This window comes from Lissotriton vulgaris, chromosome 6 (genome assembly GCF_964263255.1).
Source record: "Lissotriton vulgaris chromosome 6, aLisVul1.2, whole genome shotgun sequence".
Lineage (NCBI taxonomy): Eukaryota > Metazoa > Chordata > Amphibia > Caudata > Salamandridae > Lissotriton > Lissotriton vulgaris.
Genome location: NC_141694.1, coordinates 881,518,818 through 881,538,675, shown reverse-complemented (window position 1 = coordinate 881,538,675; position 19,858 = coordinate 881,518,818). Strand labels below are relative to the sequence as shown.

Here is a 19,858-nt window from a genome sequence, read left to right as displayed (position 1 = left end):
AGAAAGAGGAACAGAGAGAGGATCCATAGACTTTGCTGTGCACCATGCCACAAATTGTTTCCACCGACAGGCGTATACCGTCTTAGTGGAGGGACGCCTGGCTACCAAGATTACATCCCAAACTTTGGGAGGCAGGTCAAGGGACGTCAACTGCCGCCGCTCAATCTCCACGCAAGGAGGTGGGGGCTGGACAGGTTCGGGTGGAGGACCGTCCCCTGCTGCTGCGACAGAAGATCCTTTTTGAAGAGGCCGTCAGATTGGAGGATCGATGGCCATGTTGAGCAGCTCAGGATACCAGACTCTTCGCGCTCTATCTGGAGCCACAAGAATGACTTGGGCCCGGTCGCCCCTGATCTTCTTCAGCACTCTGGGCAGAAGTGGTATAGGCGGAAAGGCGTACAACAGACTGCAACTCCACTCGCTATGAAAAGCGCGACTAGCGAGTGCCGCCTTGGAAATTCCAACGCGCAGAATTGCTGACATTGAGAGTTCTCGTCTGGAGAATAGATCTAACCAAGGCTCTCTCCACTGTCAGAAGAGACCTTGCACCACCTCCGAGTGAAGACGCCATTCGTGATCCATCATGCACCTGCGGCTGAGTTTGGCCGCCCTGGCATTCAGAGAACCTGCCAGATGTCGAACTACCAGGGAAATGCCCTGATGCTCCAGCCATGTCCAGAGGCGCAGAGCCTTCTGACATAGGGTCCACGACCCCACCCCGCCTTGCTTGTTGCAGTACCACATGGCATGGTGTTGTCCGTGAACACCTGCACTACTCTTCCCCGAACAGAGGGAAGGAATGCCTATGTGGAAGACAAATTCCCCAGAGCTCCAGAAGGTTGATGTGGAGCCCGGACTCAGCTGGAGACCAGAGGCCCTTGATCTCTGCCTCTCCCATGTGGCCGCCCCATATCAAGAGTGACACATCTGTCACCACTGTGAACTCTGGTTGGGAACCGAGAGGGATCTGCAGCTGACCCAATCCTGGTTCATGAGCCACCACTGCTATTGTCCTGCAGTGCCCACCATGATCTGGACGCAATTAGACAGTTTCCCTTGATTCTGCGCCCACTGGAACTTCAGGTCCCACTGCAGAGCCCACATATGCCACCTGGCATGATCGAATAGCAGGATGCAGGAGGCCATGAGGCCCAGCAGCCTCAGGGTCATTCTGACCGAAACCGGGGTACAGAGGCTGAAATGATCGGAATCATAGCCCTAGAGTCGTTGTTCAGGAGGATAGACCTGAAACTGCGTTGTGCCCAGAACCGCTCCGATGAAGAGGAGCTTCTGAGAGGGAATCAGGTGTGACTTCGGCACATTGATGGAGAACCCCAGCGAATGCAGAATGTTGTCAGTAGACTGGAGGTGGGAGACGAATGCCTGGGCTGAGCCTGCCTTCAACAGCCAGTCGTCAAGAAAGGGGAAGACTGACACCCCTGATCTGCACAGATGAGCTGCGACCACCGCCATCATTTGGAAATGCTCGTGGCCTACCGTGAACCGCAGGTAACGCCGGTGGGCCGGCAGGACGGGGATGTGAAAATAAGTGTCCTGCAAGTCCAACGCTATAATCCTGTCTTTCGGGTTGAGGGCAGAGAAGACCTAAGCAAGCGTCAACATTTTGAACTACTCCTTTCGGAGGAAGCGGTTGACGTCCCTGAGATCCAAGATAGGACGCAGGCCCTTGTCCTTCTTGAGGACCAGAAAGTAGTCGGAGCAACAACCACAACCTACTTCTGGGACAGGAACGTGCCTGATGGCTCCCTTGGCCAAGAGAGCTGTAAATTCCTGCTGGAGAAGGGCCAGGTGATCCTCCGACATACAGTGGTATCTTGGTGGCATGGCTGGAATGGTAGTCTCGAAGGAGAGGGAGGAGCCCCTTCAGACTATCTGCAAAACCCACCAGTCCAACGTGATGGTGCGCCAGTGGGGGAGGTGATGGCGGATCCTGCCGCCCACTGGCATTAGATGGGCCTGAAAGGTCTGGAGGCTGCTGCAGAGGGGGTTGGTGGACTGGCCCACCCGCTGGCCCCCGGAACCACAACAGTAGTTCCCATGTCCTTGGCCGTGCGAAGGTTGAGTAACTTGCTGCGGCCTGTCGCTCTAGGTGGGACATAGCGGGGTACCCCGTACATAGCCATGGAAGGGGTGAAAAGCAGACTGCGCAGGGCGGGTGGAGAGGCCAAAGGACTTGGCCGTAGCCCGTGAGTCCTTGAAACGCTCTACAGCATTGTCTGCTTTGTCACCAAAAAGGCGACAGCCATTAAAGGGTATGTCCATCAAGGTGTTCTGGACATCCCCTGAAAAACCAGTCAACCTCATCCAGGCGTAGCGATGAAGCGCTACTGATGTTGAAATGGTCCTGCCCAGAGATTCGGCGGTGTCCAGCCCACAACCCCTCCTGGTGGCAACAGCCTGGGAGAGCACTGCCCAGGCCTCCTCTGGACACTGAGGCAGCACATGCGCCACAGTATCCCACACTGAGTAGGAATAACGGCCCAAGAGACATGCAGTATTTATGGACCGCTCTCCTAAGCAGGCCAAAGAGAACATTTTCTTTCAAAGATGGTCCAGGTTCTTGGATTCCCTTTCTGGTGGAACGGAAGGGAAGGTGCTTTTGGAAGTGGAGGCTTGGACCACCAAGCTCTCCGGGGTGGGGTGTTGGGGTCGCCCGGAGCCAGGCAGTGGCATCGGGCAATCATCCTGTCCATGGGTGCCCCCGTGTTGGGCCTGGACCAAGTACCCAAAAGGATGTCGGTGAGGGCCTCGTAAACGGAAGCAAGGGATCTGAATAGCTCGCGGCCGGTAGAAGCACCTCTGTCAGAAGGTTAGTCCTGACCGCCACTGTAGAAATCTCGAGGTTGAGAGCCTCAGCCGCACTACGCAACACCATGTCGGACCACACAGATCTGGCTCCGGGTCCATGTCAGGATGAAGGCCGGGGTCGACGCCAGCCAGGGGGCCGACTGGCGTCGAACATGGTAGTGGTGCCGGAGAAAGCGGTGCTGGTGGAGGCGTAATCAGGTCAATTAGTGCAGATCCGGATCCAGACCTGGATCCAAGGGGGCCCTGTGGCGCCGGGGACGGAGCCGCTGGCAGAGAAGGCCGATGCCCCCAACCGAGTCCGTGGGGCCCGAAGGTGCCCCAGCAGGTTCGGGCCAACCAAACATGGCATGCATAGCCTCGTAGAACGTATGAAGCTGGGTGGGAAGACGCTCCGGGTCCCGGAAAGGGAGGGAAAAGTAGAGTCGACTCTTCGGGCTCTGCTCACAAAGCTGCGGGCGGGGCACCACCCGAGTCCCTCGTCGGGTCGGACCAACGAGGAGAAGTCGGAGAGCGATGATGCTTCTTCGACTTCTTCTTATGCTTTGACTTACCCAACCCCGAGTGCGAAGACTTCGAAGACTTTGAAGCGAAATGATGGTGGCTCCGCAACCGGTCCTTCGACCTTCCTCGTGACCGGGACCTCGAAGGACGGAGCCGACTGCCAGTGCTAAAGCAACTTTCGGGACCGCTCCCGCAAAGCCATCGGCACCATCGACCGGCAGTCGGAGCAGGACTTAGGGTAATGGTCGCGCTCCAGGCAAAAAAGACACACGCGGTGTGGATCCGTGACCAACATAATCCAATGACAGGAACCCCAAGCCGGGCATCCCTCGTGTACCTTAGGAGTCGAAGACTTGAAAAAGAAGTCGACAAAAAGTTAGTCAAAACATTACTGAGGTACCGCTCTTTCCGGATCTGTGCTGGCTGGCGAAGAAAAAGAAAGAACTGACGTCAGCGCGAAAGGACGGCATCTAAGTAGCTACGGCAACGTCATCCCAGTGACACGACGCCAATGATGGATGCAGAGCCAACTGAAGCCACCTTCCGACGCGCAGAGGTACTGCTGACAAAAAACTTTCTGGATCCAGTCTGACGCCTGGGGGAAATTCTAAGGTATGGAATTTATAACTAATGTGTTTGTTTCAGATAAGAGCATTTGTGTAATGATTCAAAAGGTGGGCTCATGAGCCTTGTGAGGACAATGTTGAGATTCCAGACTGGAGCAGGAGGAATGCTTGGTGGTATTACCCTTTTTAAACCTTCCATAAAGGCCTTGATTACTGGAACTCTGAATAGTGACAGATGTTGCCTATTTTGTAAGTACGTAGCTACAGCTGCGATGTGCAAATGAATAGACATGTAGGCCAGGCCTGTTCATTGTAGATGTAACAAATAATAGATAATGTTTTGCATAGAAGCGTCTAAAGGATTGATTTTGTTGTTGTTACAATATACCGCAAATCTTTTCCATTTGGCAGCATAGCAAGCTCTGGTGGCAGGGTTTCTTGCTTTCTTCAGAATATTCATACAGTCTGGTGGTAAATTTAAATACCCAACTCTATGACTTCAGGAGCCAAATCGCTAAATTCAGTTCTTTGGGATTTGTATGTCTGATTTCTCCATGGTTCTGTGTGAGAAGAATGGAGTTAAGGCGTAGATTTTGATGTGGAACTAGTGACAGCCCCAACAGGGTGGTACCATGTTAATGAGCCAATGTGGGAGCTACTAGAATTAGTGTGAGGGATGAATGACTGAGATTCGGAACAATCCATGGAATGAGCAAGAGAGGCAGAAAAGCATAGGAAAATATCCCTGACCAGTTCATACATAGGGCATTGCCCTTTGATTGTGGGTGCTTGGAGCCGAAGTTTGGGCATTTTGCATTTCGGCTGTGGAGAATAGGTCTATTTGTGGAAATCCCCACTGATGGCAGTACCGAACGAGAACCTGTGGGTGAAGTTCCCACTCGTGAATTTGTTGCCTTCTTCTGCTGAGGAGATTAGCAATTTGATTGTTTACTTCTATGAGATGTTCTGCCAGGAGATAAACGTTGTGATGGATTGGCCAATTCCAAATGACTTGAGCGAGTGTTAACAGCTGGAGAGAGTGTGTCCCCCCCTTGCTTCTGCAGATAATACATTTCTGCCATGTTGTCCATCTGGAATAGGACAGGTTTGGCTACAAGATGAGTCAGAAAAGCTTTTAGTGCTAGGAAGACAGCTAAGAGCTCCAGATAGTTGATGTGGAGAGTCTTGTGCTTGTTGATCCACAAGCCTTGCATTGTGTAATTTTTTTAGATGAGCCCACCAACCTGTTAGAGATGTGTCTGCTGTGAGTACGATCTGTGGAACAGGGTCCATGAAAGACTGACCTGCTGATAAGTTTTGTGGGTTCCACCACTGCAGAGAGTAATGTATACGGGCGTCTATCAACACTAGATCGGTGATTAGACCCTGTGATTAATTCCACTGCTGTGATAAGCACTCTTGTCGGGGGCGCATGTGAAGCCTTGCCTTTGGTATAATTGCTATGCAAGACGCGAAAATTTCCAGTAGTTTCATGAACACTCTGGCTGGCAAGGGTTGGTTGGGCTGAAACTGTTGAATGGCAGCGCTTGAATAGTGTGTATTCTGGCTACATTGGGAGAGGCTAGAGCTATGACTGTGTCTAGAGTGGCTCTAGGTAAGACTGCATCTGTAAGGGATACAGGTGAGACCTTTGTGCATTGATGGTGAAGCCCAGTTGATGAAATAGATATATTGTGATCTGTGTGAGTTGCAGACAGTGTTGGTGCTGGTTTTGATGAGCCAGTCGTCTAAGTAGGGAAAGACATGAATTTGTTGTCTTCTGAGATGAGCAGCGACTACTGCCAGGCATTTGGTAAAGTCTCTGGGCGCTGTGGTCACTCTGAATGGAAGGACATTGAACTGGTAGTGCTTGCTTGCTATCACAAATCTGAGGTATCTGCTATGAGCTCGATGAATTGAAATATGAAAATATGCGTCCTTAAGTCTTGAGTAAACATTAAGTCGGCTTTTTGTAAAAGTGGGAGTATTACTTGAAGTGTTACCATGTGAAAAAGCTCTGACTGTATGTGATGGTTTAGCTCTCTCTGATCCAAAATAGGTCTTGGGGAACTGTCCTTTTTGGGGATGAGAAAGTAGATAGAGTAAACCCATGAGCCCCGGTACTGTATTGGAAGTGGCTCTATATCGCCTTTTAGTAAAAGAGACTGGACCTCTTGTTTTAGCAAGTGTATGTGTTCTGTAGATAACTTGTGAGATGGATGTGAAATGTTTGGGGGATTGCTGGTAAGCTCCAGGCAACATCCATGTTGGATAATTCCAAGCACCCATTTATCTGATGTTATGGATTGCCAAATGAGGAGGAATTTTTTAAGTCTTCCCCCGACAGGTGTGGTATAATCAGGGGGAAGCGTGGGCAACTCACTCTTTGTTGGGGGAAGGAGAGTTACGGGGTGTGGTACCCTTACCCCTACCTTTGAAGTTGTTGCCTCTATAACCTCCTCAGAAAAAACCTCTGGAGGGAGATGATTGGTTGTTACCTTTGTAAGTTGAGGTATTTTGATCTGTGGGTGAGGATTTTGACCCACCTCTGTATGAGGAGCGAAGAAAGTAACCTCTGTTGCATGCCATCTAAAGCACTTCCATAGATTTAGCGATTTCAGTGTCCATTTTCATTTTTTCTAACACCTGGTCAACGTTAGGGTCACAGAGGTGTTCCTTATCTAATGGTGTGGTAAGGATAGATTGTCGGACCTCAGGTTTAAAACCTGAAAATCTTAACAAAGCATGTCTCCTAGGGAAGATGCTAGTGTTAACCTCTCTAGCTGCGGTGTCTGCTGCATCTAGAGCACAATGAATAGAGGAATTGGAAATGAGCTTACCCTCATTTACTAAGTCTTGTGCTTTAACCTTATGCTCATCTGGGAGATATTGGAGCAATTGCTCCATTTCGTCCCAGTGCGCTCTGTCATACCTAGCTAACAGTCCTTGGGTATTTGCAATGCACCACTGATTTGCTGCCTGAGCGGCTATGCACTTCCCAGAAGCATCAATTTGTTTGTATTCTTTATCTGGCAGAGTAGCATCCCCTGATGTTTGAGAATTTGCTCTCTTATGAGCATTGGATACTACTTGGGAATCAAATGGCACGTGTCCCTAGATAAAAAATGGGGGCTGTAGGAGAGGCTTTATATTTTTTGTCCACTCTGGGTGTTAAGATGTGTGCTCTGACTGGGTCTTTAAAAATCTTAACAGCATGTCGCATCATGCCTTTAAGCGTTGGAAGTGATTGTGATGACCTGTGTGTGGATGCTGGGGATTTAAACAACATGTCTTTCTCTAGTGATTCTTTGTGGAGCTCTACCCCATGGTAATGTGCAGCCCTGACAATGAGTTCTTGGTGTGACACATTGTAGTCTGGAGGAGATGGTTTGACTGAGTAAAGGTCTGGATCTATATCACCTGGGGGATCCACTGTGTAATCTGTCCATGGATCTGTTTGAATATCCATCCCCCAATCATCTGCATCATCATCATCATCATGCGATTGAGGACAACCCTGAGGTGTAATTTGCAAACGATTCTCAGGTGGTGACGGAGGCGCTGAAGGTGGAGGCGATGGTATATGAAAAGGACTTGTAGCCACAGACTTTTTCTTCAAGGGGATTTTATGTGTCCTCTTCTTGAATCTTGCGTTTCTGAGGTGGCTTTACATGAATATGGCCAGTGTCAGGGATATTATGGAGCTTCTATTGCTTTGGATCGGGTGGTAACAGGGTAGTGTCCAATTTCAGATCCAAAGGGGTCTCTTTGAGTTTCGGCACCGAAGTGTTCAGCGCCAAAGTTTTTAGTGTCGACGGAGGCTGACCTTTCGGTGAGAAAAGTTTCGGCTCTGAAGGCTGCTTGGCTTTCGATGCGGAAGATTTCGGCTTTGAATCAGACTTGTGCTTCGAATTGGAGGCTTTTGGCTCTGAGGAGGCTTTCTGTGGACTTGGTACTGAGCCAGAAGGCTTGACTGGTAGTTTTGGTGCTGACCCGAAAGCGAGGCATCAGAAATGTCGTCTTGGTGTCGACCTTGGATAGAAGGCAGAGGTGGTGCCGAAGCCTTGTGTTTTTTCAGAGTTTGTGGGGGTAAGATGTCTTCGGTACTCACGTCACCTTGTCCCTGCGGCACTTCTTCAGCGTAGAGGTCTATCTCAAGCTTCGAGTCTGAGACTTGCTCGGAGAAGGCTTCTTCCACCTCTGCCGCTGATGCCTCGATGTCTTCTTGGCTGGAGTCTTCACAGAAGATGTCTGGTGTGTCTTTGATGCTTTGAAGCTGCTTCTCCCGACGTCGAGCCAGATGATCGCAAAGAGTCTTCTATTTTTGGAACGATCTGCAAGCGTCTCAGTCTTCTTCCTTGTGGTCTGGAGACAAGCACAAGATGCACACATCGTGTGAGTCAGTGAACGGACACTTCGCGTGGCACCGAGGACAGAATTTAAACGTAGTCCGATCCATCGACGGAGAGCTGGCCAAGCGTGGTTAGGTCTCCAAGCCCGTCGACGAAGCTTTCCGTTCGAAAGACGATTCCGATGTAGAAACAATAGGAAGAGAAATGAGAAACGTGTACGGTAACAATACCATCGAGGGTAGAGAGGATTGCGCGTCGAAAGGAACCTGAAGAACGGCTTTGAACCGAAGCTCCGCAATTAATGTCCGAACCCAATGGCGGAAAAAACTATCCAACAATGGAGTCGATGAGCATGCACACCATCACCGAAAGGAGTAGTCACCTTACCTCAATACTAGGAAAGACTTCTTTTAGGAAAACCAGTTTGCAAACATCCGGACCCAACACTAGATGGCAGGAGTATGCAAAGCATGTGTATCTACAGCACACATGCCTCGAACATATTGCTTACTAAATATTGCTCTCAAAAATATCATCAAATTGGGTGCAGCTAATCTGTTACTAGCTATGATTGCGTTTGACATTTCTGTAAATTATTTTTAGGACACAATATTTTTAACAAACAATATGTAGCGCACAATATGCTGGTGCATACTGTATAAAGCAAAAAAAATGAGAATAAAAGTGCTGACAAATCACAGGATTCTTTGGTGTTAAATTCTCAGTCAACTGTACTGATGCTTATTTTGAAAAATGGCTGGTTCATTCACCGGTTGTTCGTATTAAAAACTCTAATTGTACTTTCTTCATTGAATAACCTATATTACAAGGTGCACATACAGCTATTTTCTCTTTGCAACAGGAAAGAACTGCGCTCTCCATAGCCTCATTATCAAAAACCAGCACACCTACTTTCAAAAGGAAGGCCAGTTGCTTCTTCTGCTCCTCAAGCCGGATGTTGGCAGCTTTCCATCGCTCCTGTATTTCTGTGAGCTCTGCCTGCAGGGAGGACTCAGCCCCACTATCGGCAGAGAGCAAAAGCTGCTTGCCGGCTTCGACTGTCAAGATGTAGCTTCCTTGCTGCCTATGAAGAACTTTTTCTTTCAACTGCAAATTCAAGCAATAAAAAAAAAATCGATTATCATTATTTTTTTAAACCAGTAGCTAAACCCAGTAAAGATTTTTATGTGAAGTTTATCCTTTTCCCTCCTGCGGATTGCTAATTTTAAGACACTAACTTTCAAATCGGGGTCTGGAGGATCGCCCTTCAGATTCCTGAGTGCTACCTACTTAAACAATCTTAAAATTGTAAAGCCTAATCACAGGAAGTTTTACATTCAAACTGCAAAGATGACACAAAAAGGTCGGATACATATTTTCTTCTGTCATGCTATTTTTCTATGGATAAGAAGAAGAGAAGGCTCTTTTGGAGAAAGGTACTTGCTGTAGGATTGTATACTGTGCAGTGTAGTTTCCACAAAGAGCCAAAAAGAAGCTTGGCTTCACAGTGGTGATTGTAATACAAGAATCCTCTTGGGATAAAATAATTGTTTGGGAAAAATGTTTGTCTGTTCAATTTAAAATGGTTTAAATGTGATATGGTGTTTTTATTATGAGAACAAGCACTAAAAATAAAGACAATTTCAATGTGCTTTTCCATAACTCATTTCTAATTTGTTGATGAGTAAGATTCTCCTCCTCTTCAGATGCAAATCTATAAGGAACATATATGTTTAGATGGGCCCTTAAAAAATGTTTAGGGTACACACACATTCCTTTTTCACCTACAGGCTTTGGTTTTGTTCCTTTTCAGGAAAGTGCTGATGATGAGAGAGTAAGCAAATTGGCATGAACCTGCCAATCGCTACATGGTGGTTGCTTACGTGAGGCACTTCCTAATCAAATTTTTTGTACTTATTTCTCAACACATGTGAGACACACCTCTTCAGCATAGGACCTGCATTTGTTTTTTTTATATACACACATGGGAGGGTTCATAATTAGACTCTTCCTCATTAGAATAGAAGCTGTGGGGCCCATTAAATATTGACGGATGTGTAAAGCGCAACTAGATTTTTTTTAAACAAGAAATTAAAATGTTTGGGGCAAGTACACTTCTGTGTGTGGACCCAGCTATTTGTGATGTGGTACCTACTTAGTTAGTCCTAGAGGACTGTTTATTTGATTAACAACATCTTTCTGCAGTACAGTTTACAGCCAAAGAACCTGGATCCGAAGTGAACTATAACAAGATGTGAGAAGAGCCGTCATGTTCATTGTTCTATTTCTCTACAGTAGTTGGACAAGGTACAAACAATCCTAAAAGTACAAAATCTACATTTTACTACATGATGGATCTTCGGTACCTGAACTTCATCCAGTAAGGTCCTGGCATGCTGCAATGGGATGGGCACATTGCCAAGACCACTGACAGGTTGGAAGGTCACTTCTACCAGCCATTTGCGGAGCTTTTCTGCCATCTCCCTGTAACGCTGCCATTGGTGGATCTGGCTGTCAATGATGCCACGTCTCTGCTGGGCCCTGCGGATAACCCCCTGCCACTGGTTGCTGAGCAGGGCTAATTTCATATTGAACTCATCCCTATGGCAATGAACAAAAATCAACGACTGCTCCACAAAATGTAATTAACTACCATCTTGATCATTAAACTGCACTTGCATCAAGGAAAAAAAGGTGTTCAAGAAAGAGAGATGGTTGAAGGAACGCATTATCATCACACAATTCTTACTTTTCTGGAATTTGTAGTTTAAAATATGCTGATATTAAACTTCTGTTAAGCACTGAAAGCCAGCAGCAATTTGCAAATGATTATGTAATTGTGTGGGTTGAAACAACCACACAATTCTATTTTGGCTGAAAAGTAAGGTCAAATCTTTTAATACTTTCCCTAAATCATAGAAATAATGCATATATGGGGCATTGTGCTTGAAGTAGACGAACCCAGCAATCAATATTTCCTTGGGTATTGCTGTTCTTGCAGAGGCTTGACTTTGCTGCAGTGTAAAAGGTTAACTGTCTCTCAGTTCAATCTAGGTCAGAAAGCAATGGTGATTGACACAGATTCGTACAGAGCCAATCCGGATTTTATTTCTCAAACCGACTTATAGTCTGGACCATCTTCAATATGGCAGTGCACATTTTGGGTATGGGGTACTAAACGAACAAGTTACTCACCTTCGGTAACGATATATCTGTAAGAAACAGTAGTTAGTGTTAGATTCCTTACCTTAGAATATCCTCAGGTGTCAGACTGGATCCGGAAAGTTTTTGTCCGCAGTACCCTTGCACGTCGGTAGGCGTCGTCTGTGGCCCCGCGTCTGTCGTCGGCGTCGTGATCGCCGGGATGACGTTGTTGGAGTAGTTAGACGCCGTCCTCACGCGCTGACGTCAGTTCTGTACATAGCTTTCCACGCCAGGAACGCAGAGCAATGATAGAAACCGACACTGGTGCCATGAAAGTAGGGCCCTCAAAGGGAGATACCTTAACCCTAGATATCGGTTCGCAGAACGGGGAGGATGGGTGGGGCAGTAAGGAATCTAACACTAACTACTGTTTCTTACAGATATATTGTTACTGAAGGTAAGTAACTTGTGCATCTGAATGAAACAGGTTAGTGTTAGATTCCTTACCTTAGAATAGATACCCTAACAATACCAACCCCGGTGGTGGGTCTGCAAACCAAGATAACACCAGAAAGTCCTGGAGAAAGGAACGGCCAAAAAAGCCATCTCTCCGAACTTGGGTGTCCAGGCAGTAATGCCTAGCAAACGTGTGAAGCGAGGCCCACGTAGCTGCCTGACAGATGTCCTGCAAGGAGACTCCCCAACCCAGGGCAGTAGTAGCCGTGGCCCGAGTGGAATGGGTGTGCAGCCCCAAAGGAGGCTCCTTTTTCGCCAAGGAATAACAGATCTTGATACACAAAACGACCCACGAGAGATGGTCCGCTTGTGCACCGCCCGTCCCTTCTTAGAGCTCACGTAACCAACAAAGAGCTGGTCGTCCACCCGGAACTGGCGTGTGCGGTCTAGATAGAAGGAGAGCACACATTTTGGGTCGAGACAGTGAAGCCTCTCTTCCTCTTTCGAGGGATGCAGAGACGGAAAGAAGGTGGGCAAGGTGATGGACTGCCCGATATGAAAGGCTATAACCACCTTGGGCAGGAAAGAAGGACGAGTCCTCAGAACAACCTTGTCCGTATGGACAGAGAGGAATGGAGGTTTAGAAGATAGCGCCAGGAGCTCACTTACTCTCCTGGCAGAGGTGATGGCAACCTGCAATGCAGTTTTTAGAGTCAGAAGACATAGAGGACAGTTATGAAGTGGCTCAAAGGGAGCGCACATCAGATAAGTCAGTACAAGGTTCAAGTCCCACTGAGGCATCACAAAAGGAACAGGAGGAAACGTTTGTGATGCCTTTCAAGAATCTATTTGCAACAGGGGACTTGAAAAGAGAAGGCTGATCAGGAAGCCTCAAGAAGGCTGATATGGGCCGAGAGTAGCACTTGATAGTGCTCAGAGCAGAGCCCTGCTGGGCAAGAGAAAGAACAAAAAAGGAGAACCCCTGAAAGGGGGGCACAGAGTGGATCTACAGCCTTTATTGTGCACCATGCCACAAATCTGTTCCACCTGCAGGCGTATACCGATTTTGTGGAGGGACGCCTGGCTGCCAAAATCACATCACGGACTTCAGGAGCCAAATCAAATGGCCTCAACTGTCGCCGCTCAATCGCCACGCATGTAGGTGGAGACTGAACAGGTGCGGGTGGAGGACCATCCCCTGCTGCTGTGACAGACGGTCCTCCTGAAGAGGCAGACGAATCGGGGGATCGACTGACATGCTGAGTATCTCGGGATACCAGTATCTTCGTGCCCAGTCCGGAGCCACAAGAATGACTTGGGCCCTATCTCGCCTGATCTTCTTCAGCACTCTGGGCAGAAGTGGTATAGGCGGAAAGGCATTCAACAGACTGCAGCTCCACTCGCGATGAAAAGCGTCTCAGAGCGAGTGCCGCCTTGGAAATTCCAATGCGCAGAACTGATGACATTGCGCGTTCTCTTCGGTGGCGAATTCATCTAACCAAGGCTCTCCCCACTGCCGAAAGAGACCTTGCAGCACTTCTGAGTTAAGACGCCATTCGTGATCCATCATGCACTGGAGGCTGAGTTCGTCCGCCCTGGGGTTCAGGGAACTTGTCAGGTGTTGAACCACCAGGGTGACGCCCTCGTGTTCCAGCCATGTCCAGAGGTGCAGAGCCTCCTGACAAAAGGTCCACAACCCCACCCGCCTTGTTTGTTGCAGTACCACATGACAGTGGTGTTGTCCGTGAACACCTGCACTACACTTCCCGGGACAGAAGGAAGGAATGCCTTCAGTGCAAGAGGGATCGCCGGCAACTCCAGAAGGTTGATATTGAGCCGGGACTCCGCCGGAGACCAGAGGCCTCTGATCTCCTCCTCTCCCATGTGGCCCCCCCATCCCAGGAGGGACACATCTGTCACTACTACGTGCTCTGGTTGGGGTAGGGAGAGGGATCTGCTGCTGACCCAATCGCAGTTCGTAAGCCACCACTGCAACTGACTCGCAGTGCCCTCCGAGATCAGGACATGGTCGGACAGGTTGCCCTGATGCTGTGCCCACTGAAACTTCAGGTCCCACTGCAGAGCCAGCATCCGCCACCTGGCGTGATGCACCAGAAGGATGCAGGAGGCCATCAGCCCCAGGAGCCTCAGCGTCAACCTGACTGAGACTCAGGATAAAGGCTGAAAGATCAGAATCAGAGCCTGCATATCCTGAACCCGCTGTTCGGAGGGATAAACCCGAAACTGCGCAGAGTCCAGAACCGCTCCGATGAAAAGAAGCTTCTGAGAGGGGCACAGGTGTGACTTCGGCACGTTGATGGAGAACCCCAGTGAGTGCAGGAGGTCGGCCGTAGTCTGGAGGTGGGAAACAACTGTTTAGGGCGAGCCCGCCTTCAACAACCAGTCATCGAGATAGGGGAAGACTGGAACCCCTGATCTGCGCAGATGAGCTGTGACAATCGCCATCACTTTCATAAACACCCGAGGGGCGCTTGTAAGGCCGAAGAGGAGCACCGTAAACTGAAAGGGCTCGTGGCCTACTGTGAACCGCAGGTAGCGCCGGTGGGCCGGCAGGACAGGGATGTGGAAATATGCATCCTGCAAGTCCAACGCTTCCATCCAGTCTCCAGGGTCTAGGGCAGCTAGGACCTGAGCTAAAGTCAGCATCTTGAACTTCTCCTTCCGGAGGAAACCGTTGACGCTCCGGAGATCCAAGATAGGGCGTAGGCCTCCTTTGCCTTTCTTGGGTAACAGAAAGTAGTGGGAGAAGCATCCACGTCCTACTTCTGGCCCAGGAACGCGCTCGATGGCCCCCTTGGCCAAGAGGGCCATAACTTCCTCCTGCAGAAGTTGCAAGTGATCCCCCGACATGCAGTGGCATGGCTGGAGGAGTCGCCTCGAAGGGGAGGGAGAAGCCCCTTCGGACGATTTGCAGCACCCACCTGTCTGACGTGATGGAGCGCCAGTGGAGGAGGTGATAGCGGACCCTGCCTCTCACTGGCGTCGAATGGGCCTGAAAGTTCGGACTAGGAAGGCTTTGAGGAAGAGGCTGCAGGAGCGGATGTGGACTGACCTTGCCGTTGTCCCCCGGCACTGCCATGGCGGTTACCACATCCGCGGCCACGTTGAGGCTGGTTCTGCGGCCTGTGGCTCGCAGGACGAGTGGGGGTGCCCCTTCCTTGGCCACGAAAGGGGCAAAAAGCAGAAGTTTGCTGGCGATGGCTCGACAGGCCCAAGGACTTGGCCGTAGCCCTGGAGTCCTTGAAACGCTCAAGCACCCTGTCTGATTTGCTGCCAAAGAGGCGACGGCCATGGAAGGGCATGTACATGAGCGTGGCCTGTACCTCGCCAGAGAAATTGGCGGACCTCAGCCAGGCGTGGCGACGTACCACCACCGTCGTGGAAATCGCCCTTCCCAGCGAGCCCGTGGTATCCAGTCCACACCTGATGGAATAAAGCGCCGCATCCCGCCCCTCCGCAAGGGCTTGGGGAAGCACGTCCGCAACAGTGTCCCACAAAGAGTGGGTATAACGGCCCAAAAGGGAAGCGGTGTTGATAGACCACAACCCCATACTCAATGAGGAGAACAGTTTCTTCCCAAACTGAACAAACCTTTTGGATTCCCGATCCGGGGGAGCGGTTGGGAATGCGGTCTGGGGCGTAGAAGCCTTGATCACCAGGCTCTCGGGGTGGGGTGCACGGACAGAAAGCTAGGGTCACCCGCAGCCAGGCAGTGGCATCTGGCCACGTTCCGATCCACAGGGGGCACTGTGGAGGGCTTGGACCCGGTGCCCAACAGAACGTCCGTGAGGGCCTCATTGAATGGCAGTAGAGGCCCGAGGAGCTTACTGGCGGCTGAAGCACCTCCGTGAGGAGATTAGTCCTCACGGCCGCAGCAGGGAGCCCAAGAGCCAAAGCCTTGGCTGCCCTGCGCAACACCACACAATAAGTGGCAACCTCCTCCGTAGCCACAGAGGGAGGAGAGATGAATCCAGTGTCAGGCGAAGTGTCCAGACCACTGGCCTCCCGTAGCTTGTCTGCCCAGTCCTGGCTCAACTAGCACTGTTGTGTAAGAGGGTCCTCAGACCCTTCCCAGTCCTCCCCTTCATCCGTGTCCTGGTAAACAGGCTGGAATGACGTAGCCGGGTGGTAGGTGAAGGCCTCACCCATCGACGCCTGAGATGGCGCCGACCGGCGCTGTTCCGACACCGGACTGAAACTGGGGCGACGTCGTCCGAGGTCGGCGCGGGGAGCGACACCATGGGGGTCGGTGCCAGCAGAGGGGTCGTAAGGTCAACGAAGTCGATGACAGCGCTGGGGCCGAAGCACTCCATGGTGCCGGGGCCGGAGCCACCGGCCCGCCTAGGCCCTAAGCTGGGGCTGCGGGGCCCGAAGGCACGCTGGCAGGCCTCAACGGAGGGAAGTGAGTCCTCATGGCAATGAGGAAATCACGAATCTCCTCCGGTGTCGCTCGCAGGTCAGGGACAGGAGGGTATGGGCCTGGAGGCGGTGCCTGCGGCTCCGGCGGAGCCGCACGGGCGGTGTCGCCCAAACCCTCAGCCGCGTCACGCGAGCGGTGTCTGAAGAGTGATGTCGCCTCTTCGACTTCTTCTTTGAGTGTCTCGACTTACTGGAGGACTTGGAGCCCGACGAGTGCTGGTGATGACTCGAGGAGTGATGAATGCGGCTCCGCGACAGGTCCCTCGACCTCCTCCCCGATCGGGACCTCGAGCGATGCGGAGCCGACTGCCGGATCTCGAGTAGCTTGCAGGACCGCTCCCGCCTAGCTTTCGAAGTCAAGGCCCGGCAGTCAGGGCACGACTTGTCGTCGTGGTCGGCCCTGAGGCAGTAGAGACACCGATGGTGGGGATCGGTCATCGACATCAGGCCATAACACGCATCGCACAGCTTGAAGCCAGGCATCCCTTTGGCACCAGGAGTCGAAGTCGACTAGAAAAAGAGATCCAAAATAGATCAAAAAGGTAGTAAAAAAATGACTAAGAGTACTGCTCTTCCCGGATCTGCGTAAGCTGTCGTGAAAAAAAGAAGAACTGACGTCAGCGCGCGAGGGCGGCGTCTAAGTACTCTGAAGACGTCATACCGGCGATCACGACGCAGACGACAAATGCGGAGCTGCAGACGACGCCTACCGACGCGCAAGGGTACTGCTGACTAGAACTTTTCGGATCCAGCATGACGCCTGGGGATTTTCTAAGGCAGAGGTCTTCAAACTTTTTGATGCCGAGACCCCCCCTGTTAAAATTATTAGGCGTAAGGACCCCCTCCAGAAAAAAATGTATAGATCTTGGTCCTCCTCATCATTGCCAACTATCCAGCGGTGGCCGGCTCAGGTAAGCGTGGTGAAATGGGGCAGGGTGCAGCGGGGGGGAAGCAGACACATGACGGAATAGGTATTTTTTCTTTATTTAACTATACCTAATCCCTTGTCTGTCGACTTCCTCGCTCCTAATTCCTACAGCACATCATTTTTACATTGGGGGAAATAAATTGAACAATGTTTAGCAAACCAAAGGTTAGTGAGCCAAAGGCGTGCCTAAAATCAAGGTGCCTCATTTATGAGGCATTCATGTAGGGCAGCACCGCAAGTCTTCTTGCTGCGCTGCCCTGCGCCAATATGAAAGGGCGGGAATACACCTTATTTATTAAATATGGTGCTTATTTATTAAATATGGTGCATTCCTGTCCTTTCCCTCTGTGTTGGTGCACAAATTGCTGCTTAGCGCCAGCATAGGCAGGATTGCTTTTGTGCAGGAGGGGGTACCTTCCTGCACAAAAACAATCCTATAGAGGGGGTTTCCTCTTTCTATGTGTGCCGCTGAAGCACACATGGAAAGAGTAAAAAAACCCGAGGAGAAATGAAAACATTTCTCCTTGTTTCGCCTGCTATGGGGAGGAGTAGGTTTTGGTGCTGTCCCAGGTTTACATGGTTTTCAAATCTAGGGCAGCGTCACAATCCATGGGTGTTGCATGGGAACACACACTGCAATGCCCATGGAACGCCTACTTGACATAGAGTAAGGCAACACAGTGATTTGCTTTAACTTGCATTACTCCATATCCATGCCATGCAAAGCCACAAAAGGTGACTTTGCCTCACCTCATAGATATAATTGAGACTCTTGTGACGCCAAAGCTTAAAAAAATGTTACGCATCGGCGGCTCAAGCCTCTCATAAATCAGCCCCAAAATATTTTGTTCGTTTCTGGGTCTTTCACCATCAGGTAGCTACATATAAAATAATAGGTAGCCTAAATAAAAAATAAATTTAAAAGTTGTTACTCAGTGGGAAATGCACTATATAGTACATTATGAAACTTCTTTTATTTAATGCATTGTAGAGGTCTGTGTGTAACCAGACAGCCACAGAATCAAATTTGGTCAGCGTAGTGGAGAATATTGTAATTTTAGTGCTATAAGGTCACAACCTGTGACAGAAAGCTCTGTGAATGTGTAAGTCCATATTTTATAATTGCATTACACATGTTATAAGATAGACTGCTACAAACTGCAAATATTATTAGGATAAAATGGAGCTTCCAAAATGTAGATTCGAGTAATATCAGGTCATAAGTGATGCATTTTATTTGCATAACTGTCCCTCAACTCCTCCTCAGGGGTACTAAGCCCTGTCTAAATACAGTTATGATTAAAAGCATGCACTTCACAGCCCAGTCGTTAACCACCAGCCAAAAAAAACAAAAAAACTCATCTTTGCCATCACAATGCTTGGAGTGATTGGAGCAACTAAAGCCAGAACCCCTCCCAAGCATCCTTTACATTTGCAGATTCACTTCTAGCACACATTAGTATTTCATTCAGGCAATCAGGCACACTGGAAAGAAGGCTTGTTAGAAGAATTCTTTTACCTGTCTGCTGGGCCTCTTCGTTTTACAGCACAAGGCTCAATTTACTTCAGCTGAAGTATTTTTATGATCACGGAGCCTTTGTGCAAAGGATTAGCACATGTTTTGTATACCAGGCAGAAGTTAGGCCTGGAAATGCACGACCCCTTTCCCAGAACTCCGTGGCCCCCTTGGGGTCCCGCCCCACAGATTGAAGACCTCTGTTCTAAGGTAAGCAATCTAACACTAACCTGTTTCTTTCAGATACATTTATTTATCAGGTAATATCACAGTGTGCCAAATATTCTAACTATATATTAAACCACATTCACAATTCCATACAAGTCTTTATTCTCCAAATGAGCATATGCGGTTGACAAAAATGAGCATTTCCCTTATTTGTCTTCTCAAGTCATTCAACCACTCAGATAGCTCTTCAATATCATAAAATATACAAGGTATGGCTCCCACATTCACATGCTAGGGATACTAAATCCCCCAAACTTTCTCCAATTGTAAACTAATGCCTCAATCGCCCACACCATCCTTACAACCACTAGAGCAATAATTTATGAGCATAAACCAGTGGATATTAAATGCTAAAAGAGACAATCATAGTAAAATAAATATTAGCTATATCTACTAGGACCTGTCCTTTACCCTTTATCTCAGACTCATTCTTATTATCATGTCAACAATTGGCACTCTGCTCAGATCTGCCCATCAAGAATATGTGCAAATAGCTATAGCAACCCTTTGCATAAATCGCCACAACACGATAGTAGTCGAAACACCAAAGGCCCTATTCACATAGGGTCTCCGCAGTCGTGGCAGGAGAACCACTCATGGCGGGACCTCTGCATTGCACTGCGGTGGCCCTTTATGGATCAGGTCCTGAATCCTATTTTTAAAGCTTTAAAAGACTATATATGAAAAATACTACTTACCCAGTTTGCATCTGTTCTTGGCATGTAGAGCTGTAGAGTCACATGCTGTGCATAGCCTGCCATCTAGTGTTGGGTCCGGATGTTTGCACTTTGTTTTTGTTCGAATAAGTCTTTTCAAGTCACGAGGTAGGTGACTCCTTTCGGTGATAGTGTGAATCCATATTTAGGTTGTTTGCAGCAGAGGGTTATAATGGAGTTAG

The 19,858-nt window shown here is 49.2% G+C and overlaps 1 protein-coding gene across 1 annotated transcript in view; it reads right to left on the bottom strand.

Annotated features, from left to right (window-relative positions):
• SYNE1 (spectrin repeat containing nuclear envelope protein 1) overlaps positions 1 to 19,858 on the bottom strand; it is a 2,319,318-nt gene that overhangs the window by 372,811 nt on the left and 1,926,649 nt on the right. Inside the window, exons 126-127 of the mRNA XM_086926873.1 lie at positions 10,615 to 10,849; positions 9,161 to 9,355 (exon numbers count right to left, since the gene is read on the bottom strand). Of these exons, the coding sequence (XP_086782999.1) occupies positions 9,161 to 9,355; positions 10,615 to 10,849 (430 nt within the window). The remainder of the gene's footprint in view (positions 1 to 9,160; positions 9,356 to 10,614; positions 10,850 to 19,858) is intronic.